This window comes from Cucurbita pepo, chromosome LG04 (assembly GCF_002806865.2).
Source record: "Cucurbita pepo subsp. pepo cultivar mu-cu-16 chromosome LG04, ASM280686v2, whole genome shotgun sequence".
Taxonomy (NCBI): domain Eukaryota; kingdom Viridiplantae; phylum Streptophyta; class Magnoliopsida; order Cucurbitales; family Cucurbitaceae; genus Cucurbita; species Cucurbita pepo.
Genome location: NC_036641.1, coordinates 2,022,933 through 2,048,927, shown reverse-complemented (window position 1 = coordinate 2,048,927; position 25,995 = coordinate 2,022,933). Strand labels below are relative to the sequence as shown.

Genomic DNA, 25,995 nt, shown 5'->3' with positions numbered 1-25,995 from the left:
TCAAAAGGACTCGATAACTTGAAAAAGTCAATCAACTCAACACCTACCTCGTACAATTTGAGTTGTGTTGAGTTCAAATAATTGAAAACTTGGGTTGATTCATGGATTTCCCTAAATCTAAATTGGGTTAAATCGAACCCGCCCAAATTTATTATTAATTTTAAAATATATATTTTTACTTATCATATAATTGATATATACATTTACGTCATAATTTCTTTTACTACTTATTTTTCTTAAAAATAATTTTCAACTCGTTTAATTTTTCAAAGTTACAAATTTCAATTAAAGGTTTGAAAATAAGTAAATAAATATTTTTAAAATCTAACATTTTATTTTTATTAAAAATTTAAATTTAAATAAATCATCGGAATAACTGTGATGTCCCACATTGATTGGGAGGAAAACAAAACACTATTGATAAGGGCGTGGAAACCTTTTCCTAGCGTTTAAAGCCTTGAGGGAAAGCCGGAGTAGACAATATCTGATGGGTCTAGTGCCAATTTATGATCGGGTTAAAACTTTTATTTTATAAACTTTATTTATTTAGTAATAATATTATTGTAATAAAAAGTTATGTGTGTTTACACGTGTGTACATATCATCTCTTTATTCGTAGAAATCAACGGATGAGAAAAGCACTAAATATTTTCAATCCTTTTGAATTTTCCACATAATAAACCATACGTACTCCCAGAGACTAAGGTTTGAAAACCGAACCGAAATGTCATCGTCCTCTTCCACTTCTAGGCCCCTCCCGAACGCCACTCTCTCAACCTCCACCCACCGCCACCACCCGCCCTACAGCCCCCGATCCTCCTCCTTCTCCTCCGCCTCCTTCAAGGGCTGCTGCTGCTGCCTCTTCCTCCTCCTCTCCTTCCTCGCCCTCCTCGTCCTCGCCGTCGTCCTCGTCGTCGTCCTCGCCCTCAAGCCCAAGAAGCCGCAGTTTGATCTCCAGCAGGTCGGCGTCCAGTACATGGGCATTACCACTCCCAACACTCCCACTACTCCTATGGCTTCCCTTTCCCTCAACATTCGAATGGTTTTCACTGCCGTTAACCCTAACAAGGTCGGGATCAAGTATAGCGAGTCCCGTTTCACTGTTATGTACCGAGGAATCCCCCTCGGTCGAGCCTCTGTTCCTGGATTTGTTCAAGAACCACATAGCCAGCGCCAAGTCGATACCACCGTCGCCGTCGATCGCGTCAATCTCCTCCAAGCCGACGCTGCTGATTTGATCCGTGACGCCTCCTTGAACGACCGTGTTGAGCTCAGAATACTCGGCGATGTCGCCGCTAAGATCCGCCTCTTATCCTTCAATTCCCCCGGCGTTCAGGTACTATACTTACCTTTTTCTTTCTAGGAGATTCAGATTTAGGGACATGGATGTAATTACCTGATTTCTGGTATACCCTTCTGGTCTTCCGCATTTTAATGCTCTGCCATGCCCTGCCATTCCCTGCCATCTGCCCCCTCTGTTCCTCTTGAATTTATTTCTCTTGTGTTATAAATTGGGTGAGTTTGAACCAGAAATGCTGTCAATGTTTTTCGGACTTTTTAATGTTTCTTTTCCTTAATTCTGAAGAACACCTTGTGCATAAGTAGAAAAAGCTTTGAATTCATAATAATTTTGATACACATGAACACAGAAAAGGGTAGAAAACTGGTCTGCTTTGGTTTTGGAAATCAAACAATAAGAGTAGTAGAAGAAGAGATTGAAGAACAAAGAATTTGGCAAGAACTCTTTTATGTTCTTGACTGGATTAGAAAGGATCTGAACTGAACCCCCCATTTTGTAGCTTTAATTGTTTGTTCATAATTGTTTTCATGTCATATTTTAGTCAAGAAATTGAGCTGTGGAGTCTAAAAAGAAAGAGGGAAAGCGACAAGAGAAAGTAGCATCGTTTTCCTTCATATTTGCTTTACTTTCACGCCCATTTTGTAATCTTCCCAATAGCTTTGGCCATAGCTTTTGCTGCAACTCCTTAACGTTATTAGATCACCAAATCATAGCTTTATCCAATGATAGAACCAATTAGATACTCTGATGCATTCGTCAATCCGAACATAGCTATGTATCGATTAGATCTCGGATGAATTCGAGAGGACGTTCGGTGGTAGCGGTGTTTTTAAGTGAAACAGAGGTTCAAACCATACCTTTGAAGTTATACCCACGAGTGCTATTTCGAGTCAGGGTTTGTCTCCGTTATGTTGTTGCTAGCAAATACCACTATGTTTTGTTTCGATACTCTCCGTACACTTTCTTTTCTGATCCTTCGATAAAAAGATTCATACCCGGGTGGACAATTGGATCTCGTCTCTCTAGACGAGAAGTAATGGTGACAGCTAATATTGATATCAAAAGGTTGCATTATTTAGGAGATGAAAGGAACCTTTGGATCATTCCTTGCCCCATGTGACTTTTGGATGCATCTCTTCCCATTTCCTATTCTTTTGTTTATAATATTATTCTTTCACTTTCAATTATTTTTACAATGCTTTCCTTTTCTTCTCCTTCTGGGATTGTTCAGGTTTCAGTGGATTGTGCAATTGTGATCAGTCCAAGGAAGCAGTCTCTTACGTACAAGCAATGTGGTTTTGATGGCTTAAGTGTCTGACTCTCGTCTGTTCGTGTTCCAATTATTTCATTTTGGTCCCTATACGATTTACCAATTCAGTTCCCATCCACAACCACGAGTCAAGATAGAAACGGTTGTGGAATAAGGGACTGGATTGAAATTATGAAGATTTTTTGGAAGGACAAAATTAACGAGAGGATAGCTACTCGGGAAACGATTTGTAGAGAGAGCGATTACTCGAGAGAGAGATTTAGACGAAGAAAATGTAATATTATGAACATTTTTTTACGAGAATATTACGAGAGGCGGGGCTCGACCTTTGAGATGGCAACTTGAAATATAAAATTGATGGGATTTTGGGACTTTATAACTTTTTAAAAGATTTACTTTAAAAAGAATAAAACAAGATTTGGGGATTTTTCTTTTTTTTTTTTTTTTTTTTTTTTAATANTTTTCTTCAACATTAAGGAAGTTTTTTTATTGGGTTATTTGAGTAATTATTTATCAACACACAATGTTTACCGGAAAAAAGATTAATTAATTGATTTGATTACTCGAAACATTCTAACCTAGGTTAACATAATATCATGCAAGACATGATGATCATTATTGTCATCATAGTGTACGTGTCTGTATTCATTATCATAAAAAGGAAAGTAACCCGATGAAAATGAACCTACAATATGCATATCGTCCCTATAATTTTCATTTTAAATTATTCATGTGACACAATCTCACACATCTTTCATGTGTTACTCTAGATAACATGCATGTATAAGCCTTCATACATTTATCATTGATAAGGATGGTATATCAGAAAGCTCTTCATCATAATACAACATGACATCTCATACATGTACATCATTGTAATATGAGACATCATCGTATATCTTATGTCATCATGTCATAATACATTATCATCTTAGTGAATTATAGCATTATAGTACATCGTATCACAACATCATAACATCATCATAATGTCATATCAACTCACATCATCATAACACCTAATAATATCACATCGAAACATATCATCATAATACCACATGAACATACATGACACTGCAATGGCCACTGGATACGTGTCATCATACATAAGATAAGTCTTCCAACCAAGTCGACCGTAAGGCCACTTATTTAATTGATCTAAGTCGGAGTTACTAATTCTTCTTAGTACTATTACTATCTTGTATTTACTAATTCTTTTTTGTATGTCCACGTCCCAACATAACGAACACGAAAGCCTTATCTGTGTTCTCGTATGGTTGACCTATGGTTTTGCATATGCGTTAAGAACGAGAAGCTCTGATATCAAGTTAAGAATGACAAATAGGAGTGGAATTGAAAGTCCAATTTTCATTAATGTTTACAACCTTTAAATAGAATACAAACTACAAACTAAATACTAAAAGTAACCAAATTCGAAAAATAGGATAAAATATATTCCACCTCAAAGTTGCTTAGAAGATTCTCTCTCCCTCAACCCTCAACCGTCTCTCTTGTTCTTAAACCTCTAGGCGAGGGAGAAGACACTTTCCCCGTGCCCACGTGCGTTTGAAAGCGATGTTCTCCGGCCTTGTACAATGATTGTTTGACCTCGATTTCTTCATGAAAGTCTTAGGTTCCTAGAGGTTATTCAATGTCTAAGGTATTCGATAAAATCGACGTATTAGTCCATTTTTATAGTTTACATTAAACACCAAAACTTAACACATTCTTTACAAAAGTGACACACACTAAGCTTTTATTTACTTAAAACTCACTATAAATACCATAAAATATGGTAGTAAACGCTTAGTTCATGTATTAAATAAGTGTTTCCAAAAGCCCACAAAACCCACAAACTTAACCAAAAAGGGCTCAAACTAAAGTCTAATCAAATACAAGGACCACCTTGTATTGCCCCAAATATTAAACTAATTTTGGGCTATTTAATAATAATAATAATAATAATAATAATAATGGACGACGATATTTATCGGTCAATTCATAAACAAAATCTACACGCTCAATTTGGACTTTTAAGGGTCGAAAGCTAAACTACAAGTCTCATCTTAGGAATGGAGGCTTAATGTTACGAGTAATTTTGACCAATGGATCAAATTTAAAGTGATAGAAGTTGACAGTCTAAAATAAAGGATAATGGCCAAAAGGCTTAACCATTTGCATCGCCCTAGACCAAGCCGAGCTGAGTCGAGCTAGCATATACTTTGCATGCCTATACTCAGAGTTTTGGGAGGAGTCGAAATTCAACTTTGGAAGCCTTGATCGTGTGTGAACGGAGGGAGACAGAAGATCGGAGTTTCGTCTAGACCTACGAAGTTCAAGGACGGTGATTGTCGGAAGAGTCGTGGAGGGAGACGGAAGAAAAAGAAAAAGAAAGAGCGGGGAAAAGAAGAGAGAAAGAAGGAACAGTTGCGGTCGGTCGCAGAGGTAAGAAGGAAAAAAAAAAAAGAGAAGAGAGAGAGAGAAGGGAGGAATCGGGGAAGAAGAAGCTGCCCTCTTCTTCCCCCGCGCAGCCCGGCCCGGCACGGACGCGCGGCCCATCAAGGGCTTGCGCTCAGTACGGGCCAGCCTGCGACAGCCGGCCCAGTGCGGTCTTATTGAGCCGAGCCCTCTTCGAATAATTATCCATTTTGACTCCGATTTTGGCACCGCTTTCACCCGTATTCCTGTTTTTCTAACGTAGATATTATTCGAGGAGTTTGACAAACTTTGGAACTCCTGTCGAACAAAAAAAAGAGAACATCACGCTGCTCAGGTAAGTGGCACCTCGAAACTTTGGATTTAGCTACGCTCTTAGTATGCATGAAATTATGATACAAGAAGTATGTTTAGAAGTTGAACATAGAATGAGTGAGATGATACATGTTGAAAGTGATTATGCATGTTCGCTGAAACTTTACCGAAATGAGTATGTAACCACCTTATGAACTGAGATTCATGACTAGCTTTCCATGATTAGATGATTAAGTTATGCCTCCGTCACGCATGTTACAGTATTAGTGGTTAAGCGGGGACGTTGAGAGGTTCGCCAACTAACCTCTAACAGTAAACGTGACTCGATTGTCAGGGGTCCGCGTAACCATAGAACTGGCTATTTGATTGTTGACGGTACCTTGTGGGGACTTATAGGAAGTTTGCCAGTTAGTTTCCTTTAAGTGAACCTGTCACGAGAGACAGGGGTCCACGTTGGTACATTAGAGTTGGTCGAGGATTACTGTTCATGTATATGACATTAGCGGTTAAGCGGGGACGTTTAGGGGTTCGCCAACTAACCTCTAATCGTGAACTTGACTCGATTGTCAAGGGTCCGCGTAACTATAGAATTGGCCATTTTATTGTTGATAGTACCTTGTGGGGACCGATAGGAAGTTTGCCAGTTAATTTCTTATTAGTGAACCTGTCACGAGTGGCAGGGGTCCACATTGGTACATTAGAGTTGGTCGAGATTTACTATTCATGTATATGAGTTAGCAGTTATCCGGGGACGATTAGGGGTTCGCCAACTAACCTCTAATCGTGAACTTGACTCGATTGTCAAGGGTCCGCGTAACTATAGAACTGGCCATTTTATTGTTGATGGTACCTTGTGGGGACTTATGGGAAGTTTGCCAGTTAATTTCCTATTAGTGAACCTGTCACGAGTGACAGGGGTCCACGGTGGTACATTTGAGAGTTGGTCGTTTCCTAAAATGCGTGAACCTTGAATATTGAGGTCGCTCCTCGAGGTCATTGAGACTTGATGATGAAGAAGAGATACTAGTAGAGACATTTAGCCTAGTGACCTAGAGAACTTATGAGAAATTTCGAGGGCTGGAGGGCGAGATAGAACCATGAACCAAGAGAAAACTAGAACGAGAAGAACCTAAGGGGGGTAGCCCATGGGCACCCACACGGGGGTTAAACCCCCACAGAAAATAAATGACAAATACATAAGCAAGATCAATAAGACTTAAAAACCCAATATGAACCTTTAGCAGGCTGCTTACTGGGTATATAGTATATACTCATTCTTGCTACTTTGTTTTCTTTCAGACGAGGCCTAATGGAATGATTGGGGCAGAGGTGCACACGAGCTGGGGGTATGGAGTTTTGGGGCTAGTGTCATGTGTCTCATTGATATGTTTTCTTACCGAACTCTTTTCGTTTCATTGGTATAGTTAGGTTTTATGAATTTCCTGTGTTATGTCCCTTTGTGTGTACGTAGTGTGGAGTGTCGGTATTGTGGAGAGTTGTCAGATGTTGATGTGGATGAACTGAATTTCCTTATGTGTATGCATGTTCGAAAGTTTTAAATTTTACGCACTTTTCGTCATTTCCTAGTAAGAAAGGTAACAACTTATTTCTCGAGTTCCTCGAAAAAAAGAGCGGGTTGTTACATGGGAGGAGTCGAAATTCAACTTTACCTTAACCATATTTAAAAGAGGAAGAACTCTGGATCAACTCTTCGTGTACATAAACTATGAAAATGATATTGAAGGAACTCAAAGTTCGTTATCTAAACCTAAATTTGTTATACTTTTAACTCTTTGATAGCAGTAAAAGTGCGTGCGGCAAGCACCAAACCCATATGTAGCTTTACATTAAAATACATATTCACTATTGAATCACGTCCCGTTCTATGTATGTTTCTTTGAAATTTGACATCGGTTAAAGAGAGAGGAACAAAACATTACTTATGAAGGTGTGGAAACGTTTTCTTAGTAGAGACGTTTTAAAATAGTGAGGCTGACGACGACACGTGACGAATCAAAACAGACAATATTTGCTAGCAGCGAGCTTGGATCGTGGTTACCGTTTCTTTAAATCTCAAAAAATAAAAAAAAAAATTAAAAAAAAATTNGATGGAGTAAGTTAGGTGGTTTTGGTTCAAAAGCTGAAAAAGGATGAAAGATAAAATTAAGGATTGCGTGTCATCTAAACAGCCATCGAAGCAACCTCACCACGACCGTCCGATCCAATCCGATCAGATCTACCGTGCGATGAGAATCCGATCCAAGTCTCCGCCTTTTCAATGCAAGAAAACGGGCTTCTCGCGACGGCGTAGCCAAGCCACATCATAACTTCACCTCCCACTCGCTTCTCAAGCGCGTGTCTTCACGCTCCTCCCCTTCTCTCCTCCTAATGGTCACGCAATCTTCTTCCATACGATGAATGTACGAACAAAACTGAAAGAGAAAGTGGCGTGCAAATGACAAACGATTCGCCGTCTCTCTCTCTCCGCTGTTAGGTAATGGAATGGCTAATCTATCTCTCTTCTGCCTGTAACTCCCTCGATTTCATCGCCTCCCTCTCCCTTTTTCTCCTCTAAAACCCTTACTCTCTTCTCACTTCCGTTTTTAAATCTTTGATTCGTGTTCTACTGTGTTTCCCTGAATTTTGGACGGATTTACATACAGTTCTTCACCCTCTGCGTTTTTCGGTATCGTTTTCACTCTGGGGTTTTTATCGTTTCCGTTTTGGTTCTGTTCGTCTTGTAATAATCGCGGTTTAAATGCTAGATGTTTCGTGTTTCTTCTAATTCTTGTCAATTTTTCTTGCGAGGATCTCCGTTGATTAGGATTTTCCCTTTTTTAAGAGGCCATTGTCTGCTCTTGAACTTATATTTCTCTGAATTATTGTTTTTTTCTCACATGGATTAAAGTCAAGCCCATGTGCCTGTTCGGTTTTTTTTTTTAATCAATTCCATCCTGTTTGTTCTGCTAAGCACGTTCTTGTTGTTAGCTCTCTGCTATTTACACGCATCCTTTAAATGATTTTGTGTTTTTATTTGTGCTAATGCGATTTCAGGTGCAGTTTGATCTCTCCCTTCTGACTTCTCTTGGATCTAGATTTCCTTGAACTTTGAAGCTGGTGAGTATCGGCTTTCTAATGTAGATGTGTTTTGGATTTTGTTGGAATTTATCCCAGAATTTTGTTGATCTAGTAGATTTTTGATTCTTACTTTTGATCTATCTGTTTGCCATTCCTTGTATGTTTTGACGTTTGGAAAACTGAATATGATTCTAGGATCTCTTAAAGATGCTGACCTTCTATCATAGATAATGGTTTTGTTCATTTGTTGTTGATCTTTCCTGCAATTTCTTTGTTGAATAGAAGTTAGTTTCTACTGTTAAACGCTAGGCAGAGGATATTCGATCTGAATTCCCTTCCGATTTTCCGTTAATAATAGTTGGTATTGTGCAAATTACTTGGCTAATTAGCTTCATAGTTCGATTTTGGTTGAGAAACCTGTTTTCCAAAACCGATTGGTGTATATGTTTTCATTAAGAAAAGGTGTAATGTTTAAAATTGTTGTGAACATTGAAATTACCTGTTGGATTCGTGATTTGGAAAGAAAGAATAACTTCATTTGTTCTGAAAATAATAAAGCACATATGAGGTTAAAGTAAGGAAAATGATAGAAAGAAAATTTTATAGGACAACTGTCCAACCATTTTTTTTTACTGAATTCTTGTCCTTCAAAACTTTAAATTATTCTGGTAATAGTTCTTAAACAAACCTTAACTTTTCTTGGATTAAATTACAAACTTAGTCTATTTAATACCTAAACTTTAAAAATGTTCAATTATGATCCTATGTGTTAAAAATGTGGTTCTATGCACGATAATGTGACGCTTATTGAACCAATGGAAGAAGGTAAACAACATGACAAAATAAGGTGTGATCTTGTGTAGAATGCATCCAATATTTCTCTTCATAAAGAGAGTATTTATTAATGGTTCTCTTTTATGATTTAAGACTGATCTATGCCCCAGTTATTGGAAATTGCGTTACAGAGATATAATCCTAGAATGATTTTTTTTTAAGTGGGCTTAATCATATTTCTTTATGTAGATTTGAAAGCATGATTGTCTCCTTCATGGGACTGCATGAGATTAAATTAAGTCAAATGATATTTGATGACGTGCGTTTGTATAAAAGCTATTTTGCCCAGATCCTGGACATGATATAATGTTTCAATTGATCATTATTATTTTAAAATTTTAGATATATTTGGGACACATTTAGAACACAGAGAAAATGAAGATACTAAAGTAAAGGAAAAGAAAAAAGAAAAAGAAGAAAAAAACATATAAATCTTCTAAGCTTTGGGGCTAAACAAATAAAGACACAAAATTAGATCAAATGAAGTAGAAAAAGAGATCGAAAATAAATAATTTTTTTACTCAATAGGACCAAGTGGATGATCTGAGAAGTTATGGGAAGTGGGGAATGAGACTAAACTGTCTGTCTGTTTCTAAGGATTTGTTATGTAGTTTGTAGAATATGTTACTTTATTTTCTTCTCGTTTGATGTTTAATGTTTATCATTGAATATTACAATTGGAAGATAAGATCTCTGAATTTTCAATTTTTGATTTGGCGTCATGGAATTCTTTGATCACTGAAGGCACAATTGGCCTTAAAATTCTTTGTCACCAGCCTCCACATTTTCCTGAATTGGGAATTATCCTCGTTTCATCAATGAAATTACTCTCCTTCCCTTCTCCTACTACTGCTTCGATACTCTCCTAATGTCTTACTGCCAATCCCACCGGATATTAGTGCACCCTGGCCCCTAATTTGATTGGACCAACACACCCATGTTTCTATTTTGCTGTCGTTTCAACTTCTCTTTTTCCACAACTTGCGTATCATGTTTCAGTTTATTCCCTAAAAGAACCTGCAACAATTGTTTGAGAATTATTCTTTTAAGCCTTACATTTTGCATCCGTAGGAAGAAGGTTTGCTTTGAATTTTTTTAGTTGATTCGTTTTTTATGGATAAGTTCTTTTTTTTTTTTTTTTTTTTTTTTTTTTTTTTNGTTGTTATCTCTTGGATGGACAATCTCCACTTCAACGAGTATAAAAACTGACAGAAATCCAATCAATCATGCATGTTCATGGTTCCTATTGCGTCTTGAATGAAACCCGTGTAATTTTCATCCATCCCTTCCATAAAGGTTGTTTTTAACCACATCACGATCAATAATAGTAACTCTTGCTCTTTAATTTTTGTGATCAACATTTTTAAAGTCCTCCATTGATCAATAAAATTACCAATTGGCTGAATTGCTTACTTAGATGCATATTAGCACATAATAATAATTACATTAATAAACTTCTGTGTTTTAAGAATATGACATTTATGTAATTCTTTAGTCCTTTTATGAGGCACAGAGACTTGAAGTCTTAGTGTGTTTTCATGGAGGCATGAGCCTTTTATAATCCAAGGAAGTTAAAATATTTGAGGCTAAAATTTAGCCTAGCTGTGAGGGGAGCCTCAAGGTCTAAGCCACGAAAGTCTTTCATAACATTGTAAAAATCTAGTCACAATTTCCCCGTCTAACACATTTTGATTGCCCAACTTCTTCACGAAGTTGCCCAACATTATTTAACATAGTGGATCACAGGTTGTATATCCTCCTCAATCCTATCACCATCATCAGTCGCCCAATAAGAAAGATTCTTGCTTTGAGAGGCCTTAGACAAGGCGATCCCTTTTCAACCTTCCTTTTTATTATTGGCATGGATTGTTTTAGTAGAATGATGATAGAAGAAAGTTCCATAAATTTGAATAACAACTTTGAGATTGAGAGTTTCCCTATGGATACATCACCTTCTTTCTGCCGATGACACCATTTTTTTCTCATCCATGAATCTGTGTTGGTATTCAACAACCTTTTTGGCCTTGTCGACTATTTTGAACAGGCATCCTAGTTGATCACCAGAAATCAGAGACTATCAGGGTTAATACAGAATATAAGGAGGTTGAAATGATAGCTGAGAAATTCGTTTGTAGACAAGGATACTGGCCTAACATCTATCTAGGGCTTCCATTTTACGGTAAACCTTGAACTTCTTTTTGGTCCCCTGTTGAAAAAGTTGAAAGAAGGAGATCCAGTTATGGAACCACACATGCTTATCCAATGAGGGCAGCCTCACTCTTTTGCAAGCAACACTTCCAAATCTTCCCACATACTTTTTGTCCTCTTCAAGATTCCATCAAAGGTTCTGTGGAATATTGCAAGATTATGTAAAATTTCCTTTGGAAGGGTAGCTCCCCCCAGTCTGAATCACACTTCGTAAGATGGGAATAAGTCACTGGGTCTACCTTTCATGGAGGCTTTGGATTGCAACGATTGGAAGAAAATAATATAGCTTTATTGGCCAAATGATAGCTATCCAGCATGGATTAGGGGACCATGAAGATCCATCATGAAATAATTAAATATCATTAAAGAGAGAGTGAAGCAGAAAGTTGGAAACGGAGCAATGGTTGGTTGAACGGTTGAACGTCTTTATTCTGTCATTACAAAAACACATAATACAGGACTTGTGGAGCTTTCAACATGGAGGATGGAATTTGAATTTGAGGGGAAATCTCACAGATGATGAAATTGAGGAATGTGTGACAATAATGGATTTATCGTATGAGGTGAAATAACTTCTAGAGATCAATGGTCATGGAAATTAAATCAAAAGGATTTTTCTCCACAAAATCTTCACTGCTTGATTTAGATAACAACTTGACAGCGCCATTGTTTCCCTGCAGAAGCAATATGGATGGATTTATAGCCAAAGAAAATTAGAATTGTCTTTTGGAGCTTAGCCATATTTCCATGAATACATTTGATAGATTGCAGCGCCGTTTTCCACACGTAGTTTTATCCCCGCAATGCTGCATTATCTGTAAAACAACCCCTGAATCACAGAATCATTTGGCCACCACCTGTTATTTTGCTGGAAAAAGAGTCCAACCCTTCTTATTAAAACCCTAAATGATACTGATATAAGAAAGAACACTAAAAGATCATTGAAGAATAAGGAGATAAAGCACTAGTTTAGAAAGATGGAAGCCCCTTGCCATACATCCACTTCTTTTACCTGCCGTTGTAGCTATAGTTGAGAGAGAGAGAGATTAGTTGCATCCTTATGTGAGAGTGAAAGCAATATTGTCCTTGCTCTTGAAGAACTATTGTTATTTGTATGTGGGAGAGGGCTGATTTTATTTGTTAATTGCATGTGAGAGAGGACTGAATTTATTTTGGGTCGATAGCTCCATTGCCACATACTGAAGGAAAGCTGAGGTGGAAGTAAACCACCAACAGCAAGGTTGTTCTTTTTCTTTTATCCATATCTTGGTAGTCTCTTTACCTCAATAATAATTATAAGATAGAATTTCCTTCTCGCCAAACAATATGACCATGTGCAAGTAATAATATTAGAATAAGGAAGTTAGATATTGCATAGTATGTCAAACTATGCACACACATGCATCTATATATTCAATTTTCTGTTACCCTTATTCTCTCTTTGCAGTTTTTGTTAGCACCATTTTAAAGCTATTAATAAGAACTTTGATTGGATGACACTTGCAAAGACTGATTTTATTATGCACGTTGAAATCATTATTCACATATTTGTAAGGAAGGACAGCTTCCAAACAAGGCCCACATGTCCAACCGAGGGAAGGACAATAAGTGGTGAATTTTGGACAACGACAGTGTATTTTGTTTTCTAGGATGTTAGAAAACCCCACATAGCTCTCTCTCTTCGATCTGGTGTATTCTTTGCAAAAGGCAAGGAGAAGATGTTGCCCATTTCTTTCTGCTACACCCTTACCTCTTTTGGCTCGTCTTGGAGTAGTAACCCATTCAGGAGATAGCAAAAATGTGGATCAAGGCTATAATTGTTCTAGCTCTTGTTTGAGAATTTTGGATGGAAAGAAATGGAAGAATTTTCCGAGCATCAAACACCTTACCTTCACTACTGATGCAGGATCATGCTATTATCTTATTAGAGAGGGAGCATTGGAGAAACTCCCATTAATGAACGACCAAAGGGCCATAAAGAACATGTTGAGTGCTTGCTTCTTTAATATAGTCTATGAAAGCTCAGAGTTAGCCACTAAGCAGGTGTTGTTTACTAATCTCTGAGGAGCGGTGCTAAATTATGTATTTACTACTCGGTATCAGCTTGTTTACATTTCTATCGTTGTGTTCCTTTGTCCTTTTGTTTCTTTTGTTTTAGGTGGTTGTGTGCTGAAAACTCATTGGCTGTGTTCAAGATGTGTGGTTTACACTGTTTGTGAACTTGAATTCCTTAACGAAATTTATTGTTATTTGTTCATCAATTGAAGCTCTTGAGGTCATTATATGAATGAGGACTTGGTACATCGTTGTAGGAGCATACATAATTTGCAGTGTGATGTTCATTATGTATTTCTTACAATCCACTTGGTTTTGCTGATGTTCATATTACCTGCAAATGTTTGGCTATATATCACAGATTGAAACTCGAATGGCAAAAGGGAGAAGGGTACGTCGCAGGATGGCTTCCCGACAATTCAGGTCAAACCCATATCCACTCCCTTATAAGCGGGATTTCACAGAGGATTTGTGCCCAAAGAATTGTGTCAGCGCTCTGGATAAGAAGTATTGGGAAGATGCAACATGCTCTGTATGCATGGAATACCCACACAATGCTGTTCTTTTACTCTGTTCATCTCATGATAAGGGTTGTCGTCCCTATATGTGTGGCACAAGCCTTCGTTATTCCAACTGCCTTGACCAGTACAAAAAGGCTTACACCAAAGTTATTTCGTCCAACAGTGCACAACCAGTACACACCTCAATCGATTATTCAGCTCTTGTAGAGGATGCAAGTTTTCTTGGTGAAAGTCATGAAGTGACTGAGCTTGCATGCCCCCTCTGTCGCGGACAGGTGAAAGGATGGACCGTGGTTGAGCCTGCCAGAGAATATCTGAATGCAAAAAAGAGGACCTGCATGCAGGACAGCTGCACGTTTTTAGGAAACTACAAGGAACTGAGGAAGCATGTGAGACAGGAGCACCCATTCACAAGGCCCCGCGAGGTGGATCCCGTGCTTGAACAAAAATGGAGAAGACTGGAACGGGAATGCGAAAGGAACGACGTGATGAGCACAATCAGGTCGACAATGCCCGGAGCTGTGGTCTTCGGGGATTATGTGATAGAAGGAAATAGCTTTGGGTTTGATTCTGAGGAAGAGGAAGCGGGGTTGAATGCGAATGCGAATGCGAATGCGAATGCGGCTGAGAGGGATGGGGGCTTTGAAGTGGGCTTTGATAGTAATCTGGTGAATGTGTTTCTTCTGCTACATGCCTTTGGTCCGTCAAGTAGCGACCTCAATAGACGGCTAAGACAGCAGCAGCAGCAGCAGCAGCAGCCAGAGAGGAGTTTCCCTCCCAGACCAAATGAAGGCGGTACAGGTATTATTCCCAACACCACTCCGCTCAATAGTTTCGATTCCATTCATCTAGACAGTGACAATGGCGGAAGTGGTGACAATGAGAACGGGGGCAGCATGTCATTGGTTAGCCGCCTCCGCCGCCACGGAAGGGTGCTGTTGGGACGGTCAGGTAGGAGACGTAGGCATAGAGAGAGTAGTAGTAGATGAATGAATGATGAAAATGGACAGAGAGAAAGGAGGGGTAGGAATAGGAAACATCTCTCAGGTACATAGCATAAGAAAAAGAAGTAGAAATCTTGATAATAAAGGAATACGAGTTTGTGGAATTTTGAGCAAAATTTATGATGACATTTATTTGCGCCCCCGTCCGTCCATCTGATAGGGGAGATGAAAAGCTTTGGCAGGTTAAGAAGCCTGTGATGTAATTTATTGTGAATTTGTATAATTTCCTGATTGCCTTATCCTCCTCTTGATGATATGCTTGGATTTGCTTGAAATTTAGTTGTAACCATCTGAAATTAATGGATCTTCTGGACATTGCTTCCTTGCAACCAAGTCATTAGACTAATGACACCCATTTGTTCACATATTATAACTTCTCTGATGACTCTTTCACTGCCTTTACTCTCTATTTATTCATAATTTATGTATATGATGATATATTCTGTATTAGATTTATCATTATGAAACTACTTTGTAAAATATGATTTTATTAATCTGTATCTGTTTAATACATCAGGGTAAATAACACGACATTTAGTTAAATTTCTCCAACTTTGTTGTCTATGTAATTTAGTGTGATCGCAATGAACTTATCTACTTGTGAGACATTTAGTGTGATCGCAATGAACTTATCTACTTTTTCTCACAAGTATAAGACCTCTACTACATGATATTTCAAATGGATTGAAATTAATAGGCTCTTTTATGACTTCCTAAAATGGAATTTATAACTGAATAATAACTAACAAACATATTTTTTCTGGTCAAAACTTAAATTTTTTGTTTCATGGCCTCCACAATAGAAAGGCATATTTAGTAAATGATCTCACTTTTTCATGGTTGGAAAGATGCATTTACACCACCAACATGACTAACATATGTTATTGTTATTTGGGCTCGACTGGAGCCCGGGTCCACTAGCGCGGACTCGTCAATATACCTCGAGGTTGATCATGGGATAGTGCATTCTCATGCGGCAAAGAACTAACCGAAAGGAAAGGAAATGAACACAAATAATATTTTGGTGTACGCGTTTATACCTAACATACTAGAGAAGTAATCAGTGATCATAAGATATACAACAAATTATAGTTTAACGAGATAATGCACGCAATACTTCCATGGTTACGGTACATATTCAGAGTGTTAACGGTATGCATTAGAAACGGCCCATAATGAGGCAAATGATTAATGGTGTAGAAATTCAACATTCATAGTTTTAAGAAAAAAGTATAGAGATGCTTGGGGCGTATTCTAATATGATACCGTCGTTACAAAGCAAATGATATACATATTTATATAATATATGGACGGCTTAACTGGAACTTGTAATTTGGATTTGAGGCAAAATACTTTGCGTCGGACCACCACTTCCTCTGGTTTTCAACAACCTGAATTTTGGCAGTGTCTTGCTTACTTGCCCTCTTGTTGACGATGGGTAGCAGCGATGGAGGCGGAGGAGATCAGCTGAAGCAAATGGCGGGGCTGAACAAAGCCCTAAAAGAGGGGGAAAGGATTCTGGCGCCGACAAGGCGACCCGATGGTACTCTTCGAAAACCCATTCGGATTAGGGCTGGCTATGTTCCGCAGGAAGAAGTCGCCGTTTATCAGTCCAAAGGGTCTTTGGTATGAACAGCAGCCTTCCCTTTTCCCTTTCTTCTTTTCTATTCAGCTATAGTCTGCTTGCACCTTTATTATGTTGCTGTTGCTCGTTTAACTCGCTTCTGAAACTCATACTAGGATAACCAAATCATCCTTTAAGCTGCTGCCGTTTATGTGTTTGCGTTAATGTGATATGTCAAGGCTGCTGGCTGCTCTCTAAATCACTATATTTTCCTTCTCTGTGATGTATAAGACGAAGCACTGTGAAATACAGTAGCCCGTGACTTCAAGCGATCATTTCATCCGGTGGAGCACACAATAGAAAGAAAAAAAAAAGTATGTAAATGATGGAATAGTATTGTGAAAGTAATGAGATAATGGAAGTCAAACAAATATGTTTCTTTAAAACATGTCAGATTGGATTGGATTGCAGACTTGAATGTATGATCTCTTACCAAATTTAGGTTGACTTATTAGAATATTAGTTCTCAAGGAAGTTTCACTGTATTTTTTTAGTTTTAGAGTATTATTTTTAGAGTTTTATGTTACAATGTAGCTAGTGGCCATGATAGCCATTGTGGTATTGATGGGTAGAGAGTTACAACCTTTCAATTGACCTAGGTTACTCTAGAGTTTATTTTCGAGGCTATAAATAGTTATTTATGTTTTTGCTTTACAATTAAGATTTTGGAGATTTTGGATACTAGAAGGATAGTTGCATATTATGCTTCATAAACTATGAGCTTGTTCATTTGCGTTTCATGTGTTTAGATTTGCATGACAGAGTCATTTAAGTAGTCTTGATCAAGCTTTCTTGTGAATTGATTCGAATCTTGAGTTTAGAAACAAGTTTTTTTTACTCTTGATATTGATCTTCTATCTTCTCCATTGAGGTGAAATCATCTTGATTTGGGAGTTTTAGCCTCAGTGATTTAGGGGTTTGCATATCCCTAAGAGCTCTTAGACTAAGGGTTTCATATCATTTCTTGGGACTCCGTAAAGAAAACTAATGCTAATAACTTGGAATTTTCCTTCACAAAGTATGAGATACCGTGATCTGTTTGTGATCTAGGTACCAACAAATCCCCTAGTTGGGACAGCTACACTATGGAATCTTATAAAATATCGTGGAACGTCCTCAAACCCGACATGTTAAGGCTGTTCCAAGATTTTTCTTTTTTTTAAAGAATGGTATCATCAATGGAAACCTTAACGAGACTTACATTTGCATTATACCCAAAAAGGTGGAAGCCATGTTAGTGGGAGATTTTAGGCCTATTAGCACACCATCTCCTTTCATTCATGTTATCAGAGCATCCATACAGAAAATAGAAGAAAAATCTTTGGGAAACCTCGTCAAAGCTTTTGGATAGTATCACTTCACTTACTATATCTTGTCGTAAATTGTTACCTCTTTTTAGTTCTTACTCTTTTGACTCTCTTATGACCAATTGGAGAAGTCTTTGGCAGCCTTTTTGGCTTGGGATTTCTTTCCTCTCTTTTGTAATTTCATACATCAAGGAAATTGTTTCTTATACCCAAAAAAACAAAAACAAAAACAAAAAACCAAACCAACATCTTCGTGCGTGGAACATTTTCTTCTTTAAAATCATGAAGATTAGCTAATACAATTCTTACCATAGCTCGCATGAGTAAGGAATCAAAGGAGAAGTTATTTTATGTTCTTGAAAATTATAATTTGAGCGAAAAGCAGTCACTGTGTTCTATTGTTTTTCTGGTGGAAGTTTGCGTTTATAACACCCTAATAGTCATCTTTCTGTCATTCATGGGGATTATTTTCTCTGTGGGATACAGTGGAAAAAGATGGCATCCCATGACGGGCCTCCTGGTTATGATCCACCATCAGATGTAAAATCAAAGAGCAAGTCTGCCAAGCGGAATGAGAGAAAGAAAGACAAGCGAGTACAGGTTTGTTTTCCCCTCAATTGAGAATGTTAGGTTATGTTTCTGATGGCATCTTAAATATTGTGAGACAAAATATTTGAAAAGCATAATGGGAGTTCATTTTTGGTTTATTTTCCGTGTGGTATGTTCAACTGATATAATGCCTGTCATCAAAACAAAATTTATTCGTGATCCCTAACTGGCGATGAAAATATCTAAAATTTATACGTCCCGAGGGCAGCAAACGATTTTCATCTCTACTTTCTGTTCTTTTCCCCCATCCAATGAAGTATGAGGACATGGTATTTTCTTCATTGTCATTTTTCTGCAGGCAGCTCATGAAAATGACAAAATTTTGGAACAAGTTGATGCTGGAGAGATCATTGAAGCAAAGGAATCATATGTCGATAATGTGTCGGAACCTGTCCAGTCATTAAGTACCCAGATGAATGAACTTGCTGTTTCTACGAATCAAACAAGTGAAAACCCTTCTTCTGAGCCAATGGATGATCAGCGGCTTCCTTCCAATGACATCGACAAGAGAATTAGAGCAATAAAAAAAAAGGTGAATACAAATTTGCGTTGGTAGAATATTACAAATCATATTTGATTCTAAGTCTTTCATGAAATTTGTCAATCCCATTGCATAAAAATTCTATTTTATCTATACATTCTAAAATAGTTTACATCATACGATACAAATTCAAGAACTAAAGGGAAACAATTAGATACTTGTTGTATCAAACTCTTTGAACAACTTTCTTCCTGTGGGTACTCCTTGCTGGTATGGCATATTGGCCAGTGTAGATCTACCTGATCTTAGTTAGTTAAGTTATGAATTAAAAAAAAATGAGTTATAGAATGATTATTGTTTTTAAGGCCCAATTAGTTGTTTGTAAACTACATTAGTTAAGAATCTCATGTGCTGTCATCCTTAATTACCTTGATTCTGATTTCTTCACCTTACTTTGGGAGGCTAAAATGTTGGAGAAGATTACTATTTTTGCTTGGTTGGTTACCTTGGGGAGGATAAACGTTGTAAGAAGATCCATTGTGCTCTTTCCTCTTAGTTATGGACAGCTTCAGTAGACTCCTCACAAAGGCTGAATTGTGAGGCAAAACCAAAGGCTTTCATGAGGGCAAGGGCGAGGTTAGTATTAGCCACCGACAATTTAGGCCTCCCCCTCAACAGTTTAGGCTTCTGCGCCCAGGTTCAAGGCCTTGTTACCGAAGTTGGTAGCCTAAAGAATTGAAGAGTGGGAAGCAATATAGTCTGTTATAAGTGATTACGTTTCCAAAATCCAGAATGGTTGAGGAGTTTTAGAATTCTACTCTCTTCTACTCTAGACCCTCGTACCCTTTCTCGTCTCTCCCGAGCTGTATTAGCTCTAATATTACAGAGAAAACAGTATAGTAAGTATATAACAGCCTAGCTAGTTACAGCCTCATACTAGGGGTAGTTGTTGTAGATGCTGCTGGTGGTGTTTGTGGTTTGTTTTCCACACTCTTATAAAAAATGTTTCGTTCTCCTCCTCAACCGATATGGGATCTTACAATTCACCCCTCTTTGGGGCCCAGCGTCTTCGCTAGCACTTGTTCCCTTCTCTAATCAATGTGGGACCCCTCAATCCCACCCCCTTCGAGGCCCAGTGTCCTTCCTAGCACATTGTCTGGTATTTGGCTCTGATACTATTTGTAACGGCCCAAGTCCACTGCTAATAGATATTGTTTTCTTTGGGTTTTTCCTTTCGAGCTTCTCCTCAAAGTTTTTAAAATGCGTCTGCTAGGGAGAGATTTCTGCACCCTTATAAATAATGTTTTATTCTCCTCCCCAACCGATGTGGGATCTCAAAGTATTCTTGATGCAAATGCTATTTGTTCAAGAAATTCTTTTGTTCTTACAGTATTACTTGCACACGGTGCCATAACTTATATTTTCTGTTTGCGAACATCTTTTGATGAATTATTGGTTGCTTTGTGGACAGCTGAAGATCTGCGTTTTTCTCTATCTTTGATCGTTTTCCTTGTTTTGTTCTATTGTTTCGGTTTGCAGATTCGAATTGCAGAAGCTCAGTTGCAGAAAACGCCACAGCAAGATATGAAGCCCGAGCAGTTGAACAAGTTATCCAAACTCGAAGAGTGGCATACCGAACTAACGCTTCTAGAAGAACAAAGGCTAAAACTAAACACGTCGACGTGAATGACTGCAATGCAGCATTATTGTTCACTTTACTTATGCTTGACGAAGAAAGAGACCTGGAATTGCTGCAACTTGAAAATCTGGTCGCCTGTAAAACTCATTTTTCTTAATGTGTTTGTGTAATATCATTTCAACTAGTTCTAGGAACCCGCTTGAACTGTAGATAGTGTTGAAAACATTGATTTTCTTTCGCCCGAACATGATTTAAAGTGATTTTGAATCAAAAACATCATGTTTGATCAATGAATTATTAGAATATCGAAATCACTGTAGGCATTTTTGCACTTCCAAACTCGAGTTTTGTAACAACATCATAGGTAGAAAACTTGAACTTGGAAAGGTTCAATCTGGTTTGGTAACAATTTGGAGTGATGCCCCTGAGGGTAGTCTGTTCTTCTGAAGGTGCAGCATCATAAGATCACCCACCTCAAAGGTCCTCTCCCTTCTATGTTTGTACTTAGCATTGGACCTCTCCAAATGGTGACTTACGTGGCTCGTAGAGCTACGAGTAAGTCTCGTTACGAGCCACGAGTAAGTCTCGTTTCAAATATTCTCAATAGCTTCTAAAAATGAGTTAAAATATTCTCATTTCCCTCCAACACCCATGTAATCGTACAAAAGCAAAAAGAGGAACTTTTCTATCAAGGTGTAAATCGTCCACAACAATCTATTGCCATAGATCTGCAACCTCAAAACTTCAACCAATGGAAAGAATAATAGATCTAATAAGGCTGTAGTCAAATTGGCGTCGATGTGAAAATGTAGAGATGAAAGACTCGACACTAAATAGGTGCTGAAGACTAAATTTTCACTTCTTAATCTCGTTGACTCGACAAAATTTGGACTGAGTGGAAATTTTAACGAAATTCTAACCTTTAAAACTATAGACATTATCATTAATTTTGTAATTTATCTATTTCAAAAAAAAACTGCTTCCAATAAAATTTAAAAAAATAGTAATAATAATAATATTAAAAATTTAAAAAAAAATTAAAAAAAAATAAATAAAAAAAAAAAGAGCGCTAAAATCGTCGAACCAGTTTATAACGCAAAAGAGAAGCGCGCCAAGTTCGTGAAGCCATCAGTCGGTTCAATGCACTTCCTTTTCGGCAGCCGCCATGAGTGCAACTACAATCATGAACCCTAATCTCTCCCCTCCCTCCTCATCTTCATTTCCCGATTTCTCGGTTCAATGCTCTTCCAGATTTCGCTTTCCTCCTTCCAAATGCCCCTCCGACTCGAATCCTCAAAACCCCACGCCGGAGGATTTTACCCAAAAGAGGACCACTCTCATGGCGCAAAACTCTCCGATTTCGACTCTTGAGGTTCTCCAAACCTCTGAATCGAATCATCAGAAGACAGCCGTAGGGCACGAGATTCCGATTTTGTGTATTGAGGATCTTCAGGATAACCCGAAGCGTGGGACTTCCACATTAACCGTAGAGGATGTCCAACAAGTTTCACCCAAAACCCCAACTTCTGAAAGGGAAAGGGTTTTAGCGCATGAGCCTCCTATATTGACTCTAGAGGATCTTCAAAATGCAAAATCAGACCATCAACCGGCGATAAAGCCTCCATTGGCTCGAAGGGTTTTACGGTTTTACCGGCAGTTTGGGTTTGATGAACAAATAGTGCAAAAAACCCCACCTTCTGTCCGAAATTCCATGCCAGTTCAACGAGATGAACGTGTAGTTTCGCGTCATTTCCAGGAATCAAAATCAACCCAGCAAGGAGAACGAATTGTATCACGCTACTTTCAACACTCGGAGATAGAACAAGCAGCCCATAATGAGGATGAGGATGAGGATGTCAATGTCACAGATCAACCAATTAAAAGATCAAGGGTCGGAGAATACAGAAAAAGGAGGAGGAAAGACGTAGCTTCTAGCTCCGATAATTCAAAAGCATATCAACGTTCAATCAGAAAATCCTCACGTTCTGTTAAAAAATCGGGAAAGGATAAACGAGTGCGGATTGTTTCGCGCTATTTCCAAAATTCAGAAAAGAACCCTGAAGTGGAGATTGAAGTTTCACCTTCATTACAAAATTCAAAAACAAAACAACAAGGAGAGCGCATAGTCTCACGTTTCTTTCAAAAATCAGAAGAACAAGAAGTAGTGAACAATCAACAAGAGGTTATACAGCTTCCAAGTCAGTGTGCAAAATCTGTTAAAAGAATCCGCAAACCAGCCAAGGAAAGAAAAGTGAGGGATAAAGTTTCTGCTAGGCCTAGAACCACTCTTTCGGCTGACGAGTTGTTTCTGGAAGCTTATAGAAGAAAATCGTCAGATGATACATGGAAGCCTCCTCCCTCTGGAATTCGCCTTCTCCAACAGGATCATGCTTACGACCCTTGGAGGGTTCTTGTCATATGTATGCTCCTTAACCGGACGACTGGGCAGCAGGTATTTACTTGATCTTGAATGCAATTTCCAATTTCATACTGTACTATATCTTCCCCATGGCACATAAACTTGATTTGCTTTCATTACAGTTTTGCCACTCCACGACTTTGCCGCAGGACTGGGTTTTCATAAATGAACTTCAACAATATCCTTGAATCAAGTAAACAAGAAAAGTGGATAAATATCATCTCATTCAACCTTGTCAATTACCATATTCACCATGCCCTTCGAAGATATTCTGTTAGGTATCTAGAGTATTCTTTACGTATTGAATCATACTATAGTATTCTCCAATACTCAATTCCTTTCCCAAATCAGCACTTACCATCAGCTGCCTTACTAACTCACATTCCTTGTGCCCCACGGTAATACGATATCCACAATACCAAGTTGTAGATCCACCCCTTACTTTGTTAAGTGAATACACCCTGAGAATTGGTGTCTATTAGTTTACAAAGCATTGTTTTGGGGTATTTGGAAAGATAGGAACCAAATTAATTGAAGTGGATGATAGGCTGAAACTATTTAGGCATCAAAGAGCTACTTTGTGGTGCCATTTCTAGTGAATTTTGGTATCATTCTTCGAGTATGATTTACTGAACTTTCGTTCTCTAATTTTCTTGTGAACTCTTAAAAGGATTTCTTTATGTATAACTGTTCAAATATCAACGAAAATCTGTCTTCTGTTTGAAGGAAAATCTAAAAATTTGTCGTCCCGTTTCTTTGAGAGCTAGAAAGTATTAGATGAATGATACACATGCTCATGTATATATGAAGTTCTTATACCTAACCTCTGGTTCTTAGTTGTGCCAGTCTATTGGAGTGATCATTTAGTTGGTCGTGCACGTATTTATGAATGGTTGGGGAAATAAACTCCATGATACTATATGTGCACGTATTTATGAATGGTTGGGGAAATAAACTCCATGATACTATATATTATCGCAACCAAAACCTTCTATCATTTTGTGTTTCTGTGTCAACTTGTTACTCATAATTGACTCTCTGTTTTCTGATTATGCACCCTTAGTCCTGTAGGTTTCATTTTTGCTGAAAATTTTCAGTTTGATTCAGTCTGCGACTTCATTTTGAAAATTGCAGGCAAAAGATGTGATACCTAAACTCTTCACGTTGTGTCCCGATCCAAAGTCTGCTTTGGAGGTATCACAAGAGCAGATAGAAGATATTATTCGACCTCTTGGTTTACAAAGAAAAAGATCACTTACAATTCAGCGTTTATCTGAGATGTATTTAAAAGAAAGTTGGAGTCATGTCACTCAGCTTCCTGGTGTTGGCAAGTAATTTAAGACTATCCTTTTAAACTCTTTGGTTTATAGTTCTATCTCTTCCATGCTTATTGAGCTTGGGACGTGTATTAAAATGAATTTGATTTGAGACAGGTATGGAGCTGATGCACATGCAATATTTTGCACTGGATATTGGACCGAAGTATTACCTAAAGATCACATGCTTAATTATTACTGGGAGTTCCTCCACAGCATAAAACACCTGCTCTGATCTTATCTGAGACGACTGTAGATGGTTCGGCACGAGAGAAGCTGTAAATTTCCCGGTCTACTTAACATATATTCTTTGGTACGTTACTCTTTTGACATAATTTTGTTTTGTTTTGTTAATGTTCATGTTGTTGTTGGGAGTCTGTGAGACACTTATATCAACACATACTAGAAAGGGCAGAAATGGAAGCTCTTCTCCAGTAGCTAATTAGGCTGTAGTTGTGGGGGCTGAATGAAGTAGCGTGAGGGTCATGGTATGTTTTGAAAGGTCTGGGTAGCTTTACTAGATGACTTGAGACTGTTTGTAGGGTAATTATGTTACTCTATGGGCTGTGCCTTCCCTTTTGAGGAACTAGTGCCAGCGAAGACGCTGAATTCCGATGGATTCCGACCTATCTTGCTTAATGTAAATATAAATATATTTTTAAAGAGAAATTTTCTGAATTTCACTTTCAAGTTCCAAACTTTCTAAAGTACAATATGCATTCTAGTGAGTTTTATGACATAAAGTTTGGATGAGTTTTATGAAATTCCAATGGGTTTAATGTCCAGCATTCATTTGTTTTTGGACTAATTTATAAAAAAAGTGATTCAACTCCAATTTCTAATAAATATGATTGAATTAACCCCAATTAATAATTTATATTGAAAAATGAAAATAATGCATTCAATTTTTTTTTTTTTTTTTTATAAGAACAATAATTGAGAAAAATGCACCGTGGGGAACCCGATCTCTACCAATTCTCTGAAGGGAATCTTTGCTCCACTCCATGGACATTTCTATATATTGGGTTTGTATATCTATAAGAGTTATTAGATCTAACTAGGTAGCGTTTTCATATCACTAAATTGAGAAAGACCTCGTATGGACTAAAACAATCATCAAGAGCATGGTTCGAAAGATACACAAAGGTAATGAAAGACTACGGGTATAAGCAAATCAAGATCACAATCTTTATCAAATACTTAGAATTGAGGGGAGTTAAAGTGCTTCTAGTGTATGTAAATGACATCATAATCATTAGAGATAAGAAAAAGATTGAACTCCGACGAAAATTGATAAAAGAATGAGATCACAAAACCTAGAAGGCTAAAGTACTTTCTCGGTACTGTAGTAGTGTACTTAGATATTATTGATGAAAATAGAAAAAAACATATGTAAATCATGCACGAACGCTAATGGATGCACATCACAATTTGGCAATTTGGGAGAGTCATAATAATAACATGCAATGAACAGAAAAGTATTCTTGAGGCTAGTGAGTAGACTGGCAATTTGGGAAAGTATTCTTGAGGCTAGTGAGTAGACTCATATATCTAGCTCACACTCCTAGACGTAACATACTCA

The 25,995-nt window shown here is 37.8% G+C and overlaps 4 protein-coding genes across 6 annotated transcripts; all 4 read left to right on the top strand.

The window, feature by feature from the left end:
- The first annotated feature begins 620 nt into the window (after window positions 1-620).
- Window positions 621-2,944, top strand: LOC111792323. The gene is made up of 2 exons (XM_023673710.1): window positions 621-1,336; window positions 2,532-2,944. Exons 1-2 carry the CDS (start codon window positions 725-727, stop codon window positions 2,616-2,618), a joined length of 699 nt encoding a protein of 232 aa, XP_023529478.1. The 5' UTR covers window positions 621-724; the 3' UTR covers window positions 2,619-2,944.
- Window positions 2,945-7,710: 4,766 nt separating this feature from the next.
- On the top strand, window positions 7,711-15,388 carry LOC111792322. 2 transcript variants are annotated; one of them, XM_023673708.1, is made up of 3 exons: window positions 7,711-7,812; window positions 8,373-8,435; window positions 13,855-15,388. In XM_023673708.1, exon 3 carries the CDS (start codon window positions 13,867-13,869, stop codon window positions 15,001-15,003), a length of 1,137 nt encoding a protein of 378 aa, XP_023529476.1. In that variant the 5' UTR covers window positions 7,711-7,812; window positions 8,373-8,435; window positions 13,855-13,866; the 3' UTR covers window positions 15,004-15,388. The 2 variants fall into 2 exon arrangements, with proteins under 2 accessions (XP_023529476.1, XP_023529477.1); XM_023673709.1 differs by lacking the exon at window positions 7,711-7,812 and adding an exon at window positions 7,819-8,004.
- Window positions 15,389-16,327: 939 nt separating this feature from the next.
- On the top strand, window positions 16,328-20,972 carry LOC111792321 (partner of Y14 and mago-like). The gene is made up of 4 exons (XM_023673707.1): window positions 16,328-16,644; window positions 18,436-18,549; window positions 18,857-19,090; window positions 20,579-20,972. The coding sequence occupies exons 1-4, from the start codon at window positions 16,453-16,455 to the stop codon at window positions 20,723-20,725; spliced, it is 687 nt and encodes a 228-aa protein (XP_023529475.1). The 5' UTR covers window positions 16,328-16,452; the 3' UTR covers window positions 20,726-20,972.
- Window positions 20,973-21,775: 803 nt separating this feature from the next.
- Window positions 21,776-25,096, top strand: LOC111792320 (methyl-CpG-binding domain protein 4-like protein). Of its 2 annotated transcripts, none has more exons than XR_002814777.1 (3): window positions 21,776-23,130; window positions 23,220-23,375; window positions 24,232-24,318. XR_002814777.1 is itself a non-coding variant. In XM_023673705.1 (3 exons), the coding sequence occupies exons 1-3, from the start codon at window positions 21,844-21,846 to the stop codon at window positions 24,646-24,648; spliced, it is 1,602 nt and encodes a 533-aa protein (XP_023529473.1). In that variant the 5' UTR covers window positions 21,777-21,843; the 3' UTR covers window positions 24,649-25,096. The 2 variants fall into 2 exon arrangements, 1 of the variants encoding a protein (XP_023529473.1); XM_023673705.1 differs by lacking the exon at window positions 23,220-23,375 and adding an exon at window positions 24,531-25,096 and having other exon boundaries at window positions 21,777-23,130; window positions 24,232-24,428.
- Window positions 25,097-25,995: the final 899 nt, after the last annotated feature.